Source organism: Gekko japonicus, unplaced genomic scaffold (assembly GCF_001447785.1).
Source record: "Gekko japonicus isolate JY-2015 unplaced genomic scaffold, Gekko_japonicus_V1.1 scaffold250, whole genome shotgun sequence".
Taxonomy (NCBI): domain Eukaryota; kingdom Metazoa; phylum Chordata; class Lepidosauria; order Squamata; family Gekkonidae; genus Gekko; species Gekko japonicus.
This window is the reverse complement of record NW_015167538.1, coordinates 714,275-736,654: the sequence shown is the minus strand read 5'-3', so window position 1 is coordinate 736,654 and position 22,380 is coordinate 714,275. Positions and strand designations below refer to the sequence as shown.

At 48.6% G+C, this 22,380-nt stretch overlaps 1 protein-coding gene across 1 annotated transcript in view; it reads left to right on the top strand.

Moving 5' to 3' along the window:
* Positions 1-12,677, top strand: part of LOC107112407 (septin-5-like) — an 80,244-nt gene extending 67,567 nt beyond the window's left edge. Inside the window, exons 15-16 of the mRNA XM_015413536.1 lie at positions 11,072-11,171; positions 12,380-12,677. Of these exons, the coding sequence (XP_015269022.1) occupies positions 11,072-11,171; positions 12,380-12,439 (160 nt within the window). The 3' untranslated portion in view covers positions 12,440-12,677. The remainder of the gene's footprint in view (positions 1-11,071; positions 11,172-12,379) is intronic.
* The last annotated feature ends 9,703 nt before the right edge of the window (positions 12,678-22,380 follow it).

Sequence of the window (22,380 nt, the reverse complement as noted above, 5' to 3'; positions counted from 1 at the left end):
TTATTATTTATTTAGACAACATCCTAATTTACTCACGAAACCCAGTGAAGCATTCCCAGCATGTGTGACTGTGTTACAAAGACTGCAGCAGCACGGCCTGTTTGCTAAGTTGGAGAAATGTGCTTTCGATCCTCAGGCCGTGGAATTTCTTGGGCACATGATTTTGCCACATGGGATCAAAATGGATCCAAAGAAAGTTGAAGCCGCACAGACTTGGCAGGCATCATGTTCCCGGAAAGACATGCGTGCTTCTTGGGCTTTGCAAGCAATTACTGGCAGTTTATCCCAAGCTTTGAATCCATTGCCATTCCTCTGACACTACTCTTGCCTCCTCAGGAGCTGTTCCAGTGGCCACTGGAGGTGGACCGAGCATTTGAAACTTTGAAAGCACGGTTAATCTCTGAACCCCTACACTGGTACCCTGATCCACAACTGCCTGTCATTGTTGAGGCTAGCGCCTCTAGTAAGGCAATAGGAGCTGTATGACAATACAAGCCAAAGACCTCCCCGGCAAACCCTCCAGTGCTACAACCATTGCCCACTCCCACAGGACCCTGGAAGACTATCTCCATGAACTTTGTCACTGATCTGCTGCACTCAAAAGGCCACACATGTATCCTCATGGTGGTGGACCTATTCATGAAAATGGCCCTGTTCCAGACTCCCCACAGCTCAGGAAACTGCACAGTTATACCTCTAGCACATCTTCAGACTCCATGGATACCGGATCACTTAATCACTGATCGATGGGTCTGGTTCACCTCTCGCTTTTGGCAGACCTTGTCAGCACCCAGATCCATTTATCCTCTGCCTACCATCCCCAATCTGACAGACAAACTGAGCAACGCTATCCTGGAGCAGTACCTTAGATGGAGCAGTACCTTAGCAGTGCCAGCAGCAAGAACATTGGGTAGTGCTCCTTCCCCAGGCCAAGTTCACCTACAACAACGCAATGCACTCATCCACTGGCAGGCACCCTTCATGGCAAACAATGGCTCAGTTCTTCCTACACTACACCTCCTGCCAATGTCCCTGCAGCTGATGATTATATACAGGAACTTCAATCCATGCAAAAGCTTCTACAAGAGCAACTGCAGTAAGCCAAAGAAGCTTACAAGAAGGTCACAGATCACAAACGCCAACCAGGCAAATCTCTGATTGTGGGAGATCGAGTATGGTTATCCACCCATCATATCCACATCAAGAGACCTTCCCACAAACTAAAGGCCAGGTTCATCGGCTGATTTCTAATCACGGATCAGATTAATCCAATAGCCTATCAGTTGCAACTGCCCCAACGCTCCTGGCCCACCCTTGTTCCACCAGTCTCTCCTAGCCTCTGTTTCACCTCTGGATCTACACAGGCCTCAGCTGCCTCCTACCTCACCAATAATCATTGATGGACAAGAGGAGTACAAAGTCACTCAGGTCCTCAATACCTGTCAAGGTCAACTACAGTACCTGGTTGACTGGACAGGGTATCACCCAGAGAACCATTCCTGAGAACCCGCCAGCAATCTTTGTGCTCTGGACATCATATGCCAGTTTTACTAGGCCTACCCACAGAAACCTGGTCCACTGGTTGGGGAGGAAGTCTGAAGGGGGGATGGTGTTGTGGGTCAGCTAGGGCTCAGCAATAGCGAGGACTTCTCAGGAGAAGAGGATCCTCATGTAGCTAGCTCTGAGTCAGCAGAAGCTGCCAAGCAGGAAGATGAGCTGCAGGCTTGTCAGGATTCACAGCCAACAGCTGGTGCAGAGCCACGGACACCCTCCAGTCCTGATTCAACAGGTGAAACTCAGTTGATTGTTTCCAGCCCTCCAGTATCACCCACACTCTTAGATCGTCTCCTGGCCCCACACCGGATGCTTCCTGATAGCAAGGATGAATAGTTGCAGGACTACTCTCGAGCAGCTGGCTGCAAGCATGAGCCTTAAGTATGTAGCTATAAAAACTAGCCAAGGGAGGCTGTTAGGCATGGAAGCATGAAATCCCACTGACTCTGCGACCGCTGCATTGGATCCAGCCTCAACCCTGTGCCTCTTTGGACCTTCTCCTGACTCTGCCTTCGTCTCACTCCTGAACCTGCTCATGAGAAACTCTCAGATTCTCATACCTTGCTATACGGACTGACCCTCAGACTAGATTCCTGAAGGCTCTTAACTCTGTGCATAACCTTGAACTATACCTTGACCACACTACTCGAGTTGGTGCCCTTGCCTTTCTTGCTCTGTGCTCTGACAGTGCGCCCTACGCCATTCCCAGCCTGGCTTCTGAGACAGCACTTTTAAGCCTCTTTAAAAAGTGCAGTCTGTCACACCTCACCTGGGGTGTGAGGGGGCACAAGAGTGTGCAGCTGTGTGCAACAGAGATAGTTCCAGAGAAAAGTTAGTATTGGCTTGAGTTTCCTAGGTTCCCCCCCCTAACCCCCCCCTACTAACATTAGGGCCCCAACTCTTCATGGCCAATACCAATAGACTCAACCTATATCAATGACAGAGGCACCATCATGCAATCCAAATAAATGATTCACCATTGAAATTTGCTTGCTCAGATTTGTGTAGGGACCAGTGCACAGTAGGGGGTGGGCTTCATCTCGATTACTTGGGGGAAAGGGGACTCTCAACTTTCTAGAAATATTAGAAGCACATTGCAGGGAAATAAGCTGGAGATACAGCAATGTAACACTGAAGTGATCACTAGAGGGAGCAAAACATGTATGGAAAAGGGAAAAATCCTGATGCAATAGGGGCACACAAGTGACAAAACTGAGAGTCCAGAAAAGCCCCTAGACAAAAAGCATGCCATCAGCTGTGAAAAGCGAACTAGAAGAGTGGGTTTGTGAATGACAAGAGTGTCCTGGAAAGGGGACAGAGGCCATGGGAGCCTAACTTTCTGTCTTTGCTTTCTGGGTTTCCATTCCAAATGCCCTCCGAGATTCTAGTACTGTTTAAATAAAGGCAGGCTCTTTTATAGGGGGGGGGGGATCCATAGAATGACAACGTAATATGAATTTTGTGGCACCTTTTACTTCTGCTAAACATCCCAAACACCCTTATTACACATTTGGCTTCTCAATGAGAACCTGATAAGGCAGACAGTTCCCTCTCCTGGCATGGGATTAAGGCTGCTTTCACAGATGTTGCATACTGCATTTTCAATGCACTTTAACAGTAGTTTGGAACTGGATTTTCCTGTGTGGAATAGGAAAATGCACTTGCAAATGGTTGTTGAAGTGCATTGAAAGTGCATTAGCCAACGTCTGTGAAAGCAGCTAAAGAAAGGAACTGGCTTGAAGGGGCAGAGAAAGCGAGCGGCTGGCCCATGCTGAAATACCAAGCCTTGTGGAAAGCAGGAATGAACTGAGGCCAAACTTCATGGCTGCTCACTGGTGTCAGGCGAGGATTCGGTCCAGGATCAGAGCCAATCAGGAGAGCTAACCTCCAGTAAGGGAGAGGGGATAGGAGAGAGGCCCAGGGGGCATCTTTGGGGGCATCCCTCTTCCCGAGTGGCTTGTTCTAAGCTTGGTATCTCATTCTCTTGTTCCGCTGCCCTCCTCTTGGGAACAGGACAGAGCCCTCCACCCTGAGACTTTGCTGCAGTGACTGCTCAACGGAGTGAGCCAACGAAGGCCCCTACCAGGCGGCGCCTCTCATTCTTGGGCGCTAGGACCACACTGGGCTCAGAGCCTCTGAGGATTCTCGTCATCCCAACCCCATCCCCAGTGCCAATCCGGGGCACTTCCAAACTCCTTCCTCCCAAAGCTACATCTGTCCAGCTTTTGACCGTTTACATAAAGAGCTTATTTCTAACACACAACTGTCTCTAGTCCGTTACATTTCGCCTGCGGGAAGGAGGTATCTTGGGGGAGGTGTGGATTAAGTAAAACAGTGTGTTGGGAATCGTATCATGCTGAATAGCGTTCCCAGGGATGGGCAGAAGAACGGGAGATGTATTAGGAGGAGTTCCTGATGCAAAACAGAGTTTGAGTTGAAACTTTGATTGCTTCCTCCGGTGATTCAGAGTGCCAATGGATTTCTTAATTAAACTAATAAAAATTCTGCTTGATGACCCTCCTTTTGTGTTGGATGGGAAGCCTGTCTGTGTTAGGGGTAGCTTTTGTGAAGGAAATATGGGCAGGGGGAAAGATGATGTAACCTTGATAGGCTTAATGACCCATGTAGGTAGTGTTAGCTCTTGGGTGAGGCAGGTCTGTTGTTTCAGCTTTACGCAAGCCTTAGGGTGAAGGGAGGGGGTAGCAACATGGTTGACCTTCCAGAATCACTGCCCAGATATGTCTGTGGGGCCTGCCAGCCTGACATCCGTCTTGTGTGCATTTCGATTAAGCTGTCTGGCATATGGACTCCTGGGGTACTATCAAATGAAGGGTGTTCACTTCCAGCTTACCCCTTAGAGGGTCTGCCTACTTACAGGCTGGCCGTGTAATACCTTGCTGGCAAAACAGTGAACCTGCATGGACAATATTCTAGATTTGAGCTAGAGCTAGATTTGAGTCCAGTAGCATCTTGAAGACCAACGAGATTTTCAGGGTATACGCTTTCGAGAGTGAAAGCTCCCTTCATCAGATACAAGTAGGCTCGCTGAGCCCTTATATCTCAGTCAGAAGGCTTTTCCATATTTTCATTTTCCTCTCTTGTAATTTCCTGTTTTGGGGTGTGTTTTTTTCTGTTCTGCACATGTTTTGCTCCCTCTAGTGGGTCATTACATTGGTTTATGTCCTGCATTTAAACTTCAGTTTAAATCTGCAGAAAGATATGCCTGATAGGTAAAGGTAAAGGTTCACTTGCTCGAAAGCCAGTCGAATCCGACTCTAGGGTTGCGGTGCTCATCTCCGTTTCCAAGCTGAAGAGCCAGCGCTGTCCGAAGATGTTTCCGTGGTCATGTGGCTGGCATGACTAAGCACCAAGGCGCACGGAACGCTGTTACCTTCCCACCGAAGTGGTACCTATTTATCTACTTGCAATTTCTTGCTTTCGAACTGCTAGGTTGGCAGGAGCTGGAACTAGAGACGGGAGCTCACTCCATCATGCGGCACCCGGGTCTCGAACTGCTGAACTACTGACCTTCCACAGCCTGAAGTTCAGCGTCTTAACCACTTGAGCCACCGCAGCCTGATAACCCTGTGTAATACCAAATTGACCACTAGAGGGAGCAAAACACATGCAGCACAGAAACATCCCCCCCCCCTCCCCAAGAAACCGGCACTTACAAGTGAGAAAAAAATGAGAATATCGAAGCTCCAGCAGTTGGAAGGGGTGTTGCAAAAAAGAGGATGCAAACATACAACATTTGATTAGAACAGGGGAGAAATGCCTAGGAGCAATATTTTGGCAGCAGCTCTTCAGGATCTCATGCAGAGAAAAGTGAGAACCTTCAATGGGACACAGCAGGGATGGGGACATGGAACCTTCCACCACTGATCTTTAGGTGTGCCTAGTTATGAGCTGTCTTGTGCAGAGTCAGACCGTTCCTCCATTGCTGACCGCAGGCTTCCAGGGTCTCAGGTAGAGACAGGCCTGTCCTAACGTTGGCTGCCTGACATCCTGTAAGCAGAGATGGGAGAAAATTGAACCCAGGACTTTTTGCATGCAGAACAAGTGCTCACATGCTGCTGACCCTTAGTCCTTCCCAGTTTGTAGAACTATGACAGTTCCCACACGGGGAGGGTGCTGCTGCAAAGGGAACTGGGAGTGGGGAGTGGTTGAGAGGGGACCAGACACATAGAATCTGATTCTAGGCCAGCCTGATTGAAAGGGCTGCAGGAGCAGATGCAGGAGAAGAACATAAGAACATAAGAGAAGCCAGTGTTGGATCAGGCCAATGGCCCATCTAGTCCAGCACTCTGTCACACAGTGGCCAAACATACCAGGTGCCACCAGGAGGTCCACCAGTGGGGCCAGGACACTAGAAGCCCTCCCACTGTTGCCCCCCCAAGCACCAAGAATACAGAGCATCACTTGCCCCAGCCTGAGAGTTCTTATCTATACCTTGTGGCTAATAGCCACTGATGGACTTCTGCTCCATATGCTTATCTAATTCCCTCTTGAAGCTATCCATGTTTGTAGCTACCACCACCTCCTTTGGCAGTGAATTCCATGTGTTAATCACTCTTTGGGTGAAGAAGTGGTTTCTTTTATCTGTTCTAACGCATGAGGATATGGAGCAGGCATGGGAAACATACCATCGAGAAAAGATGCGTAAGGAGCTAAGGAGGGAGCCAGCTTTCTCGAGACTTTGCAACTGAAACGAGAGGTGTGCACACCAGTGAATCAAATGCCATCACAGATGTCCAGCTTACCCCTTCCCCATAGTTTCAGGCAGACCATTTTCTCCATTGTTAGAAGCATGTATATTTGAAGCCAAACGACACATGATACAGGAACAAAGAGATATGTTTTGGATCAAGTGCAGTAGGGCTGCTGCCAGAGCAGCCTCTCTGTTCTAACAATGTTATTTCTGTCTTCACCTTCTAAAAGCATTGCTTCTGTTTTCACCCACTGAAAACACTGCATCTCTCTTCTTCCTTTATGGCCCATTCCCCTTTCCCCCATTATAGCACAAAGCATCTCAAGAGGAAAATTTGGATGGGATTGGGGGGGGGGGAGAATGTGGCTGGGGGTTTATTAGTAAGATGTGGAATAGTCTTTGCAATAACACTTTTAGAGTCAGGATAAATAGGCAAAAGCAGTAGGAGGAAAGGTAGGGAGGAAAGGGTGGTCCAACACTTAGCAACCAACACTGCTGTCCATCTGCCTTCACAATGTTTTCCCCCTTTGAGATGAAGACAGAAATAATATTTGAAATGTGGTGGACATAGCTTAAAAGCACAATGCTGCGGGACTGACGGAGGGCCCGGTATTTAACTCTTGTATGGGTCTAGGGCAATTTGGAACATCAGATTGATATCACAGGGTAAAGAGTCTGCTGTGTTTGGCAGCCAAGAATGTTAAGTCTGTCTTTGGCTGCTTGTAACCATGAGAGAGCAAGAGAGAGAAAGAGAGAGAGAGAGATTTGGAAGCTCTAGTTTCAGGCTGGAGAGATGCTTCAGCAGTGGTACAGGAAATTTACAGAGTTTTTCTGGTCACAGACACCGTCAAATATAGGCAACAAGGGAGATAGTAGATGACACATGTCTTCTGACAACCTTTGCACACAGAAATATTACTTTCCCCACAAAACTATGCCACTTCCATGAACAAATGTGAATTTTGTTTGGAGAAACATGATTCTACAAAGAAATGTCTTGAGTGACAGTGTATACATACTCTCTCTTGAATTTTTCTGAAATTCGTCCATTTGGAGAGAGTCCCTCAAGAGCAACCAATCCCACTTTTTTCAGTGATCCTTCAGAAAATCAGTAGATTCCTATGTCCTTTGGAAGGAATCAGTGCACCCCTTTGACATTCCTTTTAGCATCATCCCTTTCCCAGACCTAAAAATGGACGCACTTTAATTCACATTCTGGTGGGTAGCCATGTTGGTCTAAAGCAACAGAACAAAGTTTTAGTCCAGTGGCACTTTTAAGACCGACAAAGTTCAATTCTGGGTATAAGCTTTCATGTGCACGCACACTTCTCTGATGAAGTGTGCATGCACACGGAAGCTGATACCCACAATTAAACTTTGTTGGTCTGAAAGGTGCCACTGGACTCACACTTTAAGTCAGTGATCATCATGGTTCCCACTGATGTGTTTTGTGGTGCTCACTTGCTTCTTGGGGGACATAATTCAAGGTGTCTTTAATGGAAGAGAAAATAACAGGCAGCTTTGGATCACTCCCTACCAACTGGTTGACAAACAAAGGGCTGACCTCGGACAGGCACTCCATAGCCAGGTGACCGTGGCTTGGCCAGAGGCACACTTTCTTACGTCTCTGGTCTTGGCACTCACTGTGGTGATGCAGGGAGGTCTCTCCTCTTTCTTTTAAACTTAAATCGAACAGTAAAGAGGTGGACTTGCCCTCCTTGGCAGTTGCTTTGTGAACGGCCCCACACCCCATTTTTTTGGCGATGCTGTCTACCCGTTCTCAGAATTCACAAAGTGCTCACAGGCTCAACAAGGCTTGCTCGAAGCCATGCTCTAAGGCAGGGGTCCCCAATATTTTTGAGCCTCTGGGTGCTTTTGGAATTCTGACACAGCGTGGTGGGCACAGCCATTAAAATGGCTGCCCCAAAATGGCCGCTGCAGGAGGCAGAGCCAGCCCCAAAATGGCTGCCGCAGCTTATCTCATAAGAACATAAGAGAACATGAGAGATGCCAATGTTGGATCAGGCCAAAGGCCCATCCAGTCCAACACTCTGTATCACACAGTGGCCAGAAATACCAGTGCCATCAGGAGGTCCACCAGTGGAGCCAGGACATTAGAAGCCCTCCCACTGTTGACCTCCAGTCACACAGTAGTGATCCTTGTTTTGTGGTGGCAGCTGCTGCCAAAGCAACGTTTTAAAAAAACAACTGCACAGCCAATCAGACCGCTAATGGCCAATCAGAAGTCTCGCTGGGTTAAAGCCCCACTTTCCCCAACCACTTTCTTAGAACACTTGGTGGGCACAAGGAAAGGTGTTGATGGCCCCTGGGCACCCCATTGGGGACCCCTACTGTAAGGTGCTCTAAGGCTGTGTGCAACACCACAAAAGGCCTGTGGAGGGAGCTGCTCTAAAATAACTCCGTAATCAGCCAGTGCCCATTCTAGGAATACACAGTGCACTGAAGAAGGTCATCCTCCTGGGGACATAAAAACACACAGTGTGGAGTTTCCCTGGAGTCTGGGGATTGGTTGGGGGAAAGAACATAAGAAATTGCTCACAGGAATGGAACAGAAGAAGAGAATGCCACAACTCTGAAGTAAAGTCAGAGGCCTTCCATATCCACACCACAAGAAAGCCAGCCATCTGGATATATCATAACCCTCAGCTGCTGTTTAAACAGAAGAGCCACCATCTGTGCAATGAACTCTTTGAGCCAGACTGAGGCAAAGTTGGCTCTTTTTGTCTAGAGTTTGGAACCCTTCCCCCAAGAGGATGGAGACTAGGACTGCCTGGAGCCGGGATGCTTCCAATACAATCTTCCTCTGAATTTCTCCCTAGAGCAGTGGTACTGCTCTACAGCTCATGGAGAGCCACATTCGCCATTACCCTTGGCCAAAAAAGCCACATTTACTGCCCTCACTGGTATGAGGCCTGCATCACGGAGGCTTGCAGCTTACCTGTTCCTCCAGCAGGTGCTGTTTCAAGGAGTTAACCAACTACTACCCACAAGCCCTATCAAGCAAGAGCATTGCCAACTTTCCTGAAACATGGGGCAGGTGCCATACTGGGGAAAAACACTGCAAAGAGACTGTGCATGGGATTCCATGTGCAGGTGTATTATACTTCTTGGGTTCTGTGTTCATTGATGTGCAGAAACACACAGGTGTGTCTGTGAAGTGCCACCAAAAAGTACTTTTATTCAGTTGTGCATCCTGTCATATCCAGGTTGCCTTTTCGTCAACATGCACAGGAGCACCGGTAAGCGTGAGGGCAAAAAAGTTGTCAGCTGGAGGAACTGCAAATCCATGGCCAAATGAATGCAATCGAAATCTGGACTTAACTTTTAGAAGATCTCCCAGTTAAATTGTCTTGAGGGAGGCGAGGAATGTCCTGCCCCACTTTTAGCAGCCACCCTTTTCTCCTTGCCTTCTTTGAGAAAGGATTGGGTGTCTGGCAGTTCACACTCCTCTCTGTTCCCACCTCACAGAGGCCTCTATGCTTGGCAGCCATTTTGTGAACGGCAAGAGTCCAAGCAAGTCTCCTGACATGAGTTGCCACCATTTTGTGTGGTGGCCATTTTTGTCATGCCACAAAGGCAGCTCACCATCTCCAAGGAAACGCTCAAACCAGCAGGCCGCAATGAGCCGGAGTTGCACCAAATGATACAAAATCAATAATAAATTTAATGATTGAATGCCCTGCCCTTTAGCTGTCTGATTAAAATGTGCATATTTGGGGAAATAACTCTTAATAATGATGATGATGGGAAGAAAGGCCATTTGAAAATGCAGTGTCATGCTCCAACCAAGAGTACTGGGGATGGAACTAGGGTTTCCAACCTCCAAGTGGGAACTGGAGACCTCCTGGAATTACAGCTCATTTCCAGACTACATAAATTGCTTATTTATTGTTCATTTATTTAAAACATTTATTCCTCTTCTCCTGGGGAAAATGGCTGCTATGGAAGGTTGGCTATATGGCATTATACCCTACCGAGGTCCCTCCCTTCCCTAAACCTCACTCTCCCAGACTCCACCTTCAGTCTCCAGGTATTTCTGAACCTGGAGTTGGCAACCTTAGTTGGAACTAATACAGCCCGCAAAAATCAATAAATCTGACCATAACTCTCAGCAGCTCTGCTTTGATAGGTCAATACACATGTTGACTTGAGTAAATAGTACTTATACCATGTTCTAAGTACTCAAAGTGTTTAGCAGATATGTCAGTTCTTTACAACAACCTTGTTAGGGAGGCCGGTGTTATGCTTATAATACAGATGGGCGCGTGGAGGGGTGAGGCGGGCAGCCGGCGGCTTGCTTAAGGCCACCTTGTGGATTCATGGCTGAGTCAAGAAGGGACACAAGGGCTCCTAGGTCAGAACATCTGCTCTTTGCCATGCAGTGCCCCAATCAGATTGGCCAGTTTGCAGTGACACCGCCGTGGCACACCAGTGTCAAAGACAGGCTGACCCTTGCAGTTCTGAACCTCGGGATGCTGAACTTCCAGAGCAGCGTTAGGATGCATCTTAAAAACATTGGCATTGCTTTGATGGATCAGACCTTTGTCTTTGCAAGAGGTTTACAGCAGCAGGTTCATCCCTCTTGATCCCTTGTCAAGGCTTGGGAAGATCTCAGACCCACCTATTTAGGTAAGCCAGTGTGGGATTTTTCAGTTGTCTCAGAAGGATGCTTTTCTGGAGAAGCCAGACATCTGTCTGAACGATCTTCTGCAAGCTGCTGGGATAAGACAATGAACGAGACTACGTTGCCCTCGGTAATGATTGCCCTTTGTTTTTTTCAAACAGTAAACTCACCAGGGAAAGTGGGACAGATTTCCCCATCCCTGCCATCCCTCCGGTGCTGGACTCAGAGACAGAGAAGCTGATCCGGGAGAAGGATGAAGAGGTTAGTGCAGCAGAGGCAACACGGAAGACAATGGGGGAGCCAGGATTCTGGGCTCGAGGGACTAGCACCTTGATTTTGTGCAAAGCAGCTGCCTAAGAAACATGCCATTGGTTTACCCAACTCAGGCCCCGGTCACACGGGCCAGATATCGCGGGGGGGGGGAGGCATGGCTAATTGCCCCGGAGGAAACTAACGTGTGGCCGCCCGAACACACGTCCTGTTCGAGGTCCCGTGGTTAGGGGGGAGATGCCGACCAGACGGGTATCCTGCAGCGTGGCACAGAAGCCGCGCCGCGTGATCGCACTAGCAATCGCTTTTTGTGCACATGCACTGTTGGGCGCTGTTGCGCAACCTGCGGAGACGGGCGGCGGATGCCACGTAAGTCCACCGGAAACGCGATCAGATGCCCGCCCTTGGCCCGTGGTTTCCGGAAACTAGTACCTCGGAGGTACTAGTTTTTTACTCTGCATCTTTGGCGGGAAGCCTCAGGTTAGCCACGGGAGCTCTACGCTTCCCAGATGTTGCGGTGTGATCGCGCCCGGAAAATTCGCCTACCATCCGTATCGTCAGCGCGGCAAATGCTCCGTGTGACCACAGCCTCAGTCTGCTTTGAGGTCTCTGGCAGAGAAGGGTCTTTCCCAACTATTCCCTAAGGTCTGTTAAGCAGAGATGCTGGAGATTCAACCTGGGACCTTCTGCTTGCAAAGTAGGTGCCCTGCACCTAAGCCTGGCTCTTAAAGATACTACTTAGATCAACTTCCCCAATCTCCAGTTGTGGTGCCTTTTCAGTAGTGGCCCCAGCCCTGTGTAATAGTCGTCCTGAAGATACTAAGAATGCTCTGACCTTTAACAAGCTCTGTAGCATATGAGGGCCTTGGGAGGCCATTGAAATTGGAATGTTCTCTTTTCAGGGTTTTTTTTTTTTGGGTGGGGGGAGATGACTGGGTTTCCTCTTTCTCTTTGGTGGGTTATGGCCCTTTAGTGTTCGACTGTATTTATTGTGGTGGAGTTTTCTCCAGAGGCCTGGGTACTCTCATTTTGTAACTTGCCTTGAATCCTCTTGGAAAAGTTAAAAAAAAAACAACCCTCCTTAATAAATAAAAGTAAATAACCTGTCCCAGGCTCAGAGAACAAAATGAATTTGACTGTAAAGACCGAAGCTTGAAACCACCTTCAGATGTGCTTCTTTTTTTTTTTGTCCCTTCCAGCTGCGGCAAATGCAGGAAATGTTGCAGAAGATCCAGCAGCAGATGACGGACTCCCATTAGCCCACCCCCATCTGGCAACAGCCCTCCTTTTCCTGGCTCCCCTCAGAGACCACAAACTGTTTACATCTCACCCGTCGATCTGCGCATGCGCTGCCATTCGGTCCTAACCGTACACCTTCCACCTTAAGCTAAATAAGCCTTCGCTGCAATGATCGCCTTATAACCAAACCTCGCTGTGCTTACCCATCAGTGAAACAAAAAGCTCTCAAAGCCCCCGGGATTCTGTCTTTGAGCATCTGGGCACCTGTGGCCTGTCATCTCCACAGCTCTGAGCTGCCTGATGGTCATTACTGTGAAGAGTTCCCATACTGTGCACATCGGAGCTCTCTCCTCCGAGGATGCATAAAGATCCTGCAAAGCCAGGGCCTAGGAAAAGATGTTTGGTTCTCGGCTGCCTACCAGTTGTGTGTCGGGCGGCTCGCCCCAATGTTTGTGACAAATCTTATGTGGTCACCCTGCCTTGCTGATGAGGTACGGAAATAACTCAAGGGTAGGAAGGGCTGCTGAGACTCATATCGGAATTGCAGAACTTAAGGCGTGCCCATTAGAGGTGAATGGCAGCAATCGCAACCTGGTGAATTTCCAAAGAAAAATCTGAAGTACCACCTTTTGACATGTTGGTTTTAAGTTTCGATTGGAGTGGGAACAGGTCAGGCCCTTTCCAGAAGTTAACTTTGGTTGGTCTCCCTTCCCAGACAGTCCTGCAACCCAGAAATTTTTCTAAAAGATCTTGCCAAGGAGAAATTGCTTGTGATGATATTGCAGGCTTCCTAAATACCTTGCTTTGCGCCCTGGAAAGAGCACATCCGGAAAGAGAGAAGCGGAAGAGGAAACGGATTTATTTAGATTACTTTTGCTCCGCCTGTCTCCCGGGCAAGCGCAAGGCTGCTTATGATAAGATTGCAACAAATAAAACCAACAAAAACCAATGAGAAACAGCCCAGCTGACCAAATCAATTTTAAGTGGATGAGAACTGGCACAAGAAATTTTCCCGTCCCTGCAATTCATGCTGGCTGTAGTACCCCACACAGAATGTCTAAAAGGCTACTTGGTGGCCAGAATCCCATCAGGAGCACAGCTTAGGAGCGTCTCCTTGCGTGCACGCATGCATTTTCCTCTTTGTCCCAGGACATTAAAACTGGGACCAGTCGCTAAGCAAGCTCCTACTCTTACAAAGAGAAAACTTTCTGTGTGGAAAGTGCCATCAAGTCACAATTATAGTGTTCTCATAGGATTTTTTCAAGGCAAGAGATACTCAGCGGTGGTTTGCCATCGCCTGCCTCTGCGCAGTGATCCTGAACTTCCACGGTGGTCTCCCATCCAGGTACTCACCAGGGCCAACCTTCCTTAGCTTCTGAGATCTGCTGAGATCGGGCTACCTGGATCATCCAGGTCGCAAAGCTTCCTGGAGGCCCAGAAATGTGTGTAGCGCCCGGTTCCCTCTTGAGGTCACTTCTAACCCTGCATGCCGCTGCCTTCTCTTGGGCTCACACTGCTGAGACTGCCTCAAACTCCACTGCCAGTTCCCCCCCCCCCAAAGCTCAGCCAATAAAAAAACCACAGACTGTTAATGAACCTATCACTCGTGAGATCGTCAGATACGGGTGGCAGAGAATGACACCACTTTTCTGGGGCTGCCAGGAGGGGGCAGCAGAACCCCAAGAAGATCTTAGGCTAGGCTTGCTCCTCTTGGAAGGGTACTCGCCTCCAACAATAAGTGGAGAAGGGCCTGCAGATGGCCATGTCTGCCCTTTTGACATGATAGGCATCGTCTGGCACCTGTGCACATCCTTCACCAGTCATGGGGACTTGCTTGCGCTGACCGTTGTACTGATGTGTGTCTCAGAGTTGTCCGCATAAGCGACAGATCTAATAAGGGGGCAGACTGGGTAGCAGCCTCAAGCCTGTGTAGGCAGCATGGATTGGGTGCCAACTATGACCAAAGGTTGGCTTCCTGATAGTCAGGTGAAGTCCAGTCTAACCACAGAATGTCAATATCAACACACTGGATCAGTTCAGAACCTTCCCAACGTTACCAGCCAAGGTGCTCCAAGGGAGCTCATGGGCAGGCTGTCTTGTATTTGCCAGCATCAGGTCATCAATGGTATCCTGTCTCTGAACACGGAGGCGCCATTTTCCTAGTTATCATCACTAATCGCGTAGGTACCTGCTAGCTTCTATTAGTGTGTCTGATCCCTTTTCGAAAGCTATTGGAGCTGGTGTCCTTTGAAATAAATGTCATTCCAGCAGACAGGTGCTGGGTTCCTTCTCTGGAGTGCTTGGAACCAGCTGGGCATCGTTTGGAGCAACCGTTGCGAAGTTATATGCTGAAGCTCCTGCAAGATGAATGTTAGCAAGTTTGTGCATTTGAACTTGCAGTTGCATCAATAGCCAGCTATTTTGGTATCAGACCCCCCAATTCATTGAAGTAGGTTGCCAGCTGACCCGAAAGAAAACCTGGTTGGCTTGCCCCTTTGCTTTGAACAGGAGCTTGATGCGCAAGTGAAGCTTTGGATAGGTTTGCGAGGAGGAAAGCATTACCTCCCACTAAATGTCTGAAGAGGAAGTGGCTGTTAAAGGTACAGGAGCACAGGCAAGTTGAAAACCCTAGCATAGAGGACTGGCTTAAAATACCCCCCTCTGCCTCTTCTTTTCTAAGTTTATTGCCATTCTGTTATTTATCATTTTATATATATATATTTGCTGTTTATATTGTTATTAATCATTATTAGTATTATTATATTGCTACTGTACCCTTTGGGCACTCAAGATTTACATGTCCAAACACTTCCCTGCAGACAACTGCAAGCAATGCCTCTGCTCAGTCTACAGTTTGGGGAGGGGTTGCAGTTTGAGCTGTGGGCCAGTGAAAAACCAAATATTTGCTTTGGAGATGGGTGCAACACAGTCATGTGAACAGAGATGGGCTGGACTTGATCATGAGGTTCCCTCCCTCCTTCTCAGATTCTTTCCCATTGTTTTGCTCTAGAGTGGTGCGCAAAACCACTGAAGCAAAGTTAAGCTTGTTATCCTTAGTTTTTTGGAGAAGAACAGGTCAACAGTTGTGCTTGCGGGGGCTTGTGAGACCTTTTGGGGGAGAGATGGAAGCCTTAAAAAAAGGTAAAGGTTCCCTTGCTCGAAAGCCAGTCGAATCCGACTCTAGGGTTGCGGTGCTCATCTCCGTTTCAAAGCCGAAGAGCCAGCACTGTCCGAAGACATTTCCGTGGTCATGTGGCCGGCATGACTAGACACCAAGGCGCACGGAACGCTGTTACCTTCCCACTGAAGTGGTACCTATGTATCTACTTGCAATTTCTTGCTTTCGAACTGCTAGGTTGGCGGGACATTAACGGGCAGCCCAGATGCCCACTGAAATTTGGGGGCATTTAGCCAGCAGCCTGGGACTCTGTTCAGGTTTTTAAAATTTTGACAAGAGTCCTCTAATGACCAGAGCTCTGGGTGCACCGTAGCAAGACCGGTCGCAGATGGGACAGTGCTGGCGGACAGAAGAGGTGTGAGGTATTCTGGGGCTTGCGGCAATCTTGTATTTGTGAACAGGCCAAAGATGTTGGGTTCACTCCGCACAGCTGCCTCACCTCTCCAGCTGTGAGGAGCGGCGAAGATGTGGGGACAGATGGAAGAAAAGAACCTTAAAAGAATGTTATTTTCATTGACTGTTTCTTTTTTTTAGATCTTGCTATTTTCTTACCAAAAAGATCCTATCTTTGCACATTGGTTGGGGGGAAATGGTATTTATTGAAAGGCTGTAAAATTCTAGGTTTGTACATTCAGATTGCTCTAGTGGAAATATTTTTTAATCCTGCTGAATAAATGTAGCTACTTTCAAGGACGTGGTGTGGTTTTGTAGAGCTCTTTCACCTGAAGGTCTGGCATGTAAAACTCTCGTGTCTGTTTCATGAAAGGGTACCTGTTTGTATAAGCGCTTGGAGACTGAGTTGATCCACAGAAACATCCGCCCCCCATGTTTGCAAGAGATTGCCTTACACAGGTCTCTGTTGTGCTTCCACAAAGCCTTGGAAACAGACAAATGGCAGTTTGAACTGGTGCTGGGAGGCTAAGTAATTCGGCCTCAAGATAGGATTGCCAAACCTCCAGGTGGTATAATAACAAAAAATGGCTATACAGTGGGTGTAGTATACTAAATCTGAAAAACACTGTAATGAAGACATACACACAAAATTCTATTTGGAATTGAGAGATGCAGTACAAGCTGAATTTAAACATATGAAGCTAAACCATAATACATGCGGTTGGCCACATAGTATTAACCACAGCTTCTGACTTTGTGGAGCCAGTTGGAACAATGAATAGGCTTTAGTGTCAAGGGAAATAGAACCATAAGAGTTAGAAGGGGCCATACAGAGCATCTAGTCCAACCCCCTGCCCAATGTAGGACCAGCCTAAAGCATCTCTGACAAATATTCGTCCAGCCTCTTCTTGAAAGCTGTCAGTGAAGGGGAGCTAACCACCTCTCTAGGCCACCTTTGAACCACTCTGACCGTGAAAAAGTGTTTCCTAATATCCAGCCGATACCTTTCTGCATGTAATTGAAGGCCATTGCTTCGGGTCCTATCCTCTGCTGCCAACTGGAACAGCTCCTTGCCCTCCTCCAAATGACAGCCTTTCAAATGTTTAAAGAGAGCAATCATGTCCCCCCTCAATCTCCTCTGCTCCAAACTAAACATTTCCAAGGCCCTCGGCCTTTCCTCCTAGGGCTCAGTCTCCAGACACCTGTTCATCCTCGTCGCTCTCTTCTGCACCCTCTCGATTTTGTCCACATCCTTTTTGAAGTGAAATAGTAGAGCTCCTCAGCTTGGTATAGCGCCTGAGTGGTGGAGTGCAACTGGGGACAGAGGATAAGTGCTTGTGCACATCCTTCACTAGTCCCCTCAGCTCTTTCCTGGCTTTCCTGGTTAAGTGCGTGGACTCTAATCTGGGAGAACCGGGTTTGATTCCCCATGCCTCCACTTGCACCTACTGGATGACCTTGGGCAAGCCATAGTTCTGGCACAGCTGTTCTTGAAAAAGAGCAGTTTCTGTCAGAGCTCTCTCAGCCCCACCTACCTCACAGGCTGTCTGTTGTGGGGAGGGGAAGGGAAAGGAGTCTGTAAGCCGCTCTGAGACTCCTCTGGGTAGTGAAGGGCGGGGTATAAATCCAATCTCCTCTTCCCCCCCTTCTTCTTCACCATATGATTACAGCCTGATGAAGGTTTGAAGCAGAGATTTGCCTGGAGATCCATTGCCGTGGTTATGTAGTCAACCTCATGTATTATGGTTTAGCTTCATATATTTAAATTCAACTTGTACTGCATCTTTAAAGAATAGTTAATAAGAGGGTTGGGGTTTTTTTGTAATTTCAAATAGACTTTTGTGTGTATTCCTTCATTACAGTGTCTTTCAGATTTCATAAACCTCCAGGTGGTGGCTGGAGATCTAGGATTACAAATGATCTCCAGGTGACAGAGATCCATGATTCACCTGGAGAAAAATGGCTGCTTTGGAAGTTGGACTCTATGGTATTATACCCCCCCCGAGGTTCCTCCCCTCCCCAAAGGCCACCTTCCTCAGGCACCCCTCCAAAAAATCCCCAGGTATTTTCCAGCCCAGAGCTGGCAGCCCAGCTTCGAGGAAGGGTAGGCTGCATCCAGGAGGACCCATTGGCCAGAGATTCCGTCCATCATACGAATCAAAATACAATCAGCTCCCCGTAAGCTTGCTTCTGAGATGGGCGCAGCACTGTCATGTGAACCAACACAGGCCGGGCTTGGTCATGAGGTGCCCTCCCTCTCGCATTCTTTTCTATTGTTAATTTGTACTGGCCTAGCCTGATTCCCCACCCCCACCCCCAGGGCCAGTTATTAGAGGACGCAAAGCTGGGAGAGAGAAAAGAACTCAGCTGATCTGTGCAGTTCCAAAGCTCATGCTTGCGCATTAAGGCATCACGCAGGGCATTTGCAGTGTAGTGGAAACGTATGTGCTGCAAAGGCAAAGCGTTGCCAGAACAAATGCATGCTCCTCAGACCACAGTTGTGGCGGTTGCTGGCACAATTTGGGAGGGTGCGTCTGCTGGCCTTGCCAGCTGCTGTGCCAACTTGCCCAGTGGAATCTGAGCTTCTCCTCTCTGAGCGTCTCCCTGTCATCCCATCCCCAGGCAGTACATCAGGGGGAGTGGCTGTGGCTGAATGGCAGAGCGTCTGCTTGGCATGCAGAAGGTCTCAGGGTCAATCCCTGGCACCTCCAATTAAAAGGACCGGACAGGAGGTGATGAGAAAGACCCCTGCCTGAGACCCTGGAGAGCTGCTGCCAGTCTGAGTAGACGGTACTCACCCCGATGGACCGAGGGCCTGATTCAGTATAAGCAGGGCTCTTTTTGTAGAAAAAGCCCAGCAGGAACTCATTAGCATATTGGGCCACACCCCTGACAGCACAGCTCATTAGCACATTAGACCGCACCCCCATGTTACCAGACGTGTGCTCATCCAGCCACACCCACCTTTTGCTTGTTGTTCTGTTTACCTTGTTTGTTGTCAAAACTCTGGGCTTTTTTGTAGCAGGAACTCCTTTGCATGTTAGGCCACACACCCCTAATGTAGCCAATCCTAATGAGTTTCTGCTGTTGGGTGTGGCCTATTATGCTAATGAGTTCCTGCTGGGCGTGGCCAACTTGGTAGCCAGCCGGAACTCCATTCCTGTGCGTTCCTGCCCAAAAAAAGCCCTGAGTATAAGGCAGATTTATTTCTTAGACCACCACTGATCTTGGCAGACAGATCAGTGTGGAGAGACATCACACCAAGTCCCTCAGCACACCCAGATGGGAGAGGTAGAATTCTTTTCAGAAAGGCATTCTAATACATGTGAGTGGGGGGGGGGTACTTTGCCCTTCGATTTGGGCGCAAAATGTAATAGACTAGTCCCTCAAAAAGAGAAAGAAAAGCAGAGAAGGGAAGCCAATGAAGTTAGGAAGGAGAGAGGAGTCTTCCTGTCCTAGACATTCAAAGCACGGCTGCCTTGAAACAGACTAACCTGAGCTGCCGTTTGCTGAATAATCCCTCTCTGAAATTTCCCTCTTCCTTAGGGTTCCCTCTAAGCAGGGCTTTTTGGTAGAAAAAGCCCAGCAGGAACTCATTAGCATAATAGGCCACACCCAACAGGAGAAATTCATTTGCTTATTAGGACACACCCGACAGCACAGCTCATTAGCATATTAGGCCACACACCCCATGTTCGCAGAAGTCTGGTCATCCAGCCACACCCACCTTTTGCTTCTTATTCTGTTTACCTTGTTTGTTGTCAAAACCCAGGGCTTTTTTATAGCAGGAACTCCTTTGCATGTTAGGCCACACACCCCTAATGTAGCCAGTCCTAATGAGTTTCTGCTGTTGGGTGTGGCCTATTATGCTAATGAGTTCCTGCTGGGTGTGGCCAACTCGGGAGCCAGCCGGAACTCCGTTCCTGTGCGTTCCTGCCCAAAATTAGCCCTGCCTCTAAGCTGAGTTAGCGTGAACTAGCTCACAGTTTTTTAGCCTCTGGCTCAAGGATTTTTGTCTTTGCTCAGGAAGGATGGCTCCAGAGTAAACTAATTAATACAGTAGCCAAATCGCTCGCTCACAACTTTAATGCCAGTAGCTCACAAAGTAGAATTTTTGCTCACAAGACTCCGCAGCTTAGAGGGAGCATTGCTCTTCCTTCCATAAAGATTCCCCTCCCTCTATGGATGTCGCTGCTGCTGCTGCCCAGTATCAACAGACAAAGAGGCCCTCCCCTAGAAGCATTTATAGCCTAGCCAGGCCAGGAAGAACCAGTGGCCTTTCAGGGGCGGAGCCTGAAGACAAGAGAGTTCAGAATACCCAGTTTTAAGTTTAGATTTCAAACCAGCAGCTTCCTGACTTGCAGTTTAGCCCCTTTGCTGGATTTCCCACCATTTGGACACCCACCCCTTCCACCATTAAAACCCCCCAGCAAGGACACTTTTCTGGCAGTTGCTGGGTTGCCAACTTTTTAATCTCCCCTTGCTGGTGTGCCTTTAACATTCACAGGAACTTGACCACTTGCTTTTACTGCAGATCCTGTAGCTGGTGAGAGGTATTGCTAGTTGAAAGGTGTTGCTGGTTGGAAAGTTGGCAACCTTAGGTATAGTGATTCAGGAGCTTGTTGGCCTGGATCAGTTATCAAAAATGAATGCAACACTCTTCTTCTTCTTCTTTTAATGGTCAGCTCTGTGAAGAAGCACAGTGAAGTGGTGACCTCCAGTGACTGAACTTGGAGGCACTGCCACGTTGCTCCCACAACCTCACCCCATCACTATCAGTACTCCTTTACTCAACTGGTAATGGACTGTGGGATTCACTGCCAGTGGATGTGGCGATGGTGAGCAATAGACAGCATTAAAAGGGTTTCGTGGTGGAAAGGTCCATCGATAGCTCCCAATCACAGTTAATGAAGTGAACCTCCATATACAGAGGCAGTAAATCTCTGAATATCAGTGCCAGGAGACAGCAGATGGGGAGGGCCTCGGCCTCTATGCCCTATTAGTTGGCCTTCCGGGACAACTGCTTGGCTGCTGTGTGGAACAGGATGCTGGACTAGAGACCACTGGTCTGATCCAGCACAGCTCTTAGTTCTTATCAGTTTGGCTGCCTCTGTCTCATCCCCCCCCCCCGCCCAAATTGGAGCACCCCTGCTATCATGGGGGCAGATCCCATGGACAGTCTTTGTACACACAGGCAACCCTCCCTCCTCATAAGGCAGTGACTGCCCACAGGGAGGGCATTTTGTGGCCTGTGCCCTTGTGGCTGTTCTCCCTCCAGCTGCATTGATTCCAACGTGCATAATGTTGCTGTAGAAGGCCAAGTCTCCTCCAGGTTGGCAGGGAAGGGCAAGTGGTTCTTCTGCTATCCTGGTGCAAGATCTTTGTTCTGGAAGGCGAGAGGGTCATTGCAAAATTAGGCTCCCCCCCCCCTGGTTTCCAAGGAAAGGGAGGCTGGCTTCAGGTGGGCAGGGAGAAAGGTGGTGGAGGCACATCTCAGCTACCTGTTAATGGGCAGCTGTCAGGTGTCACCATCACTGTTCCCTCTAAGCTGAGTTAGTGTGAGCTAGCTCACAGTTTTTTAGCCTCTGGCTCACACATTTTTGTCTTAGCTCAGGAAGGATGGCTCCAGAGCAAACTAATTTATGCAGTAGCCAAATTGCTTGCTCACAATTTTAATGCCAGTAGCTCACAAAGTAGAGGTTTTGCTCACAAGACTCCACAGCTTAAAGGGAACATTGGTCACCATTGCTGGGGTGTGTGTGTGCTGATGGCTGACCTTAAGAGGGACGTTGCATTGCTCACTCAGCTTTTCTTTACAATCAGCGTCCCCTCTTCTTGGGATTTCTGTTCCCATCTCCCACCAGCAGTTAACAAGTGCAGCTGTTGGGCCCTCCTTTGGCTCTCTCCCACCCTCTCATCTGCCCCTTGCTGCCCTTCTAACTCTTTATAAAGTACTGAGTCTGATGCACTGGGGAGTGATTTCAGCTCATACTTTATTAAGTTACAGGAGAACTGGAGAGATGGAGTAGCTGGGCCAGAGGCCGGCTTATATCCCCGTAGTAAACCACACCCAACACACACACACGTGATAGGATATTTACAGTGCACCCAAGTCCCATAGGTCCATTCTCGGATCCTAGCCGTCCGATAGGCATGCCCTAGGATCCGTTCGGGCTATTGTCTCTGGAAGCGAAGCTTGGGCCGTTCGCATGGCCACGTGCGGACCCGACCGCGTGCGCGGTTTCTCCGGGTACACAACACTCTTTAAATGATTCCCCCCCATTACGGGACTGTCTCTAGCTACGCAGTTTCTTGGACAGAATGACGCTTCTGTTTGCAGAAGAGGGGGCAATGGTTTCTGCAGATTCCCTCTTCCTGCTGCAGTCCCCC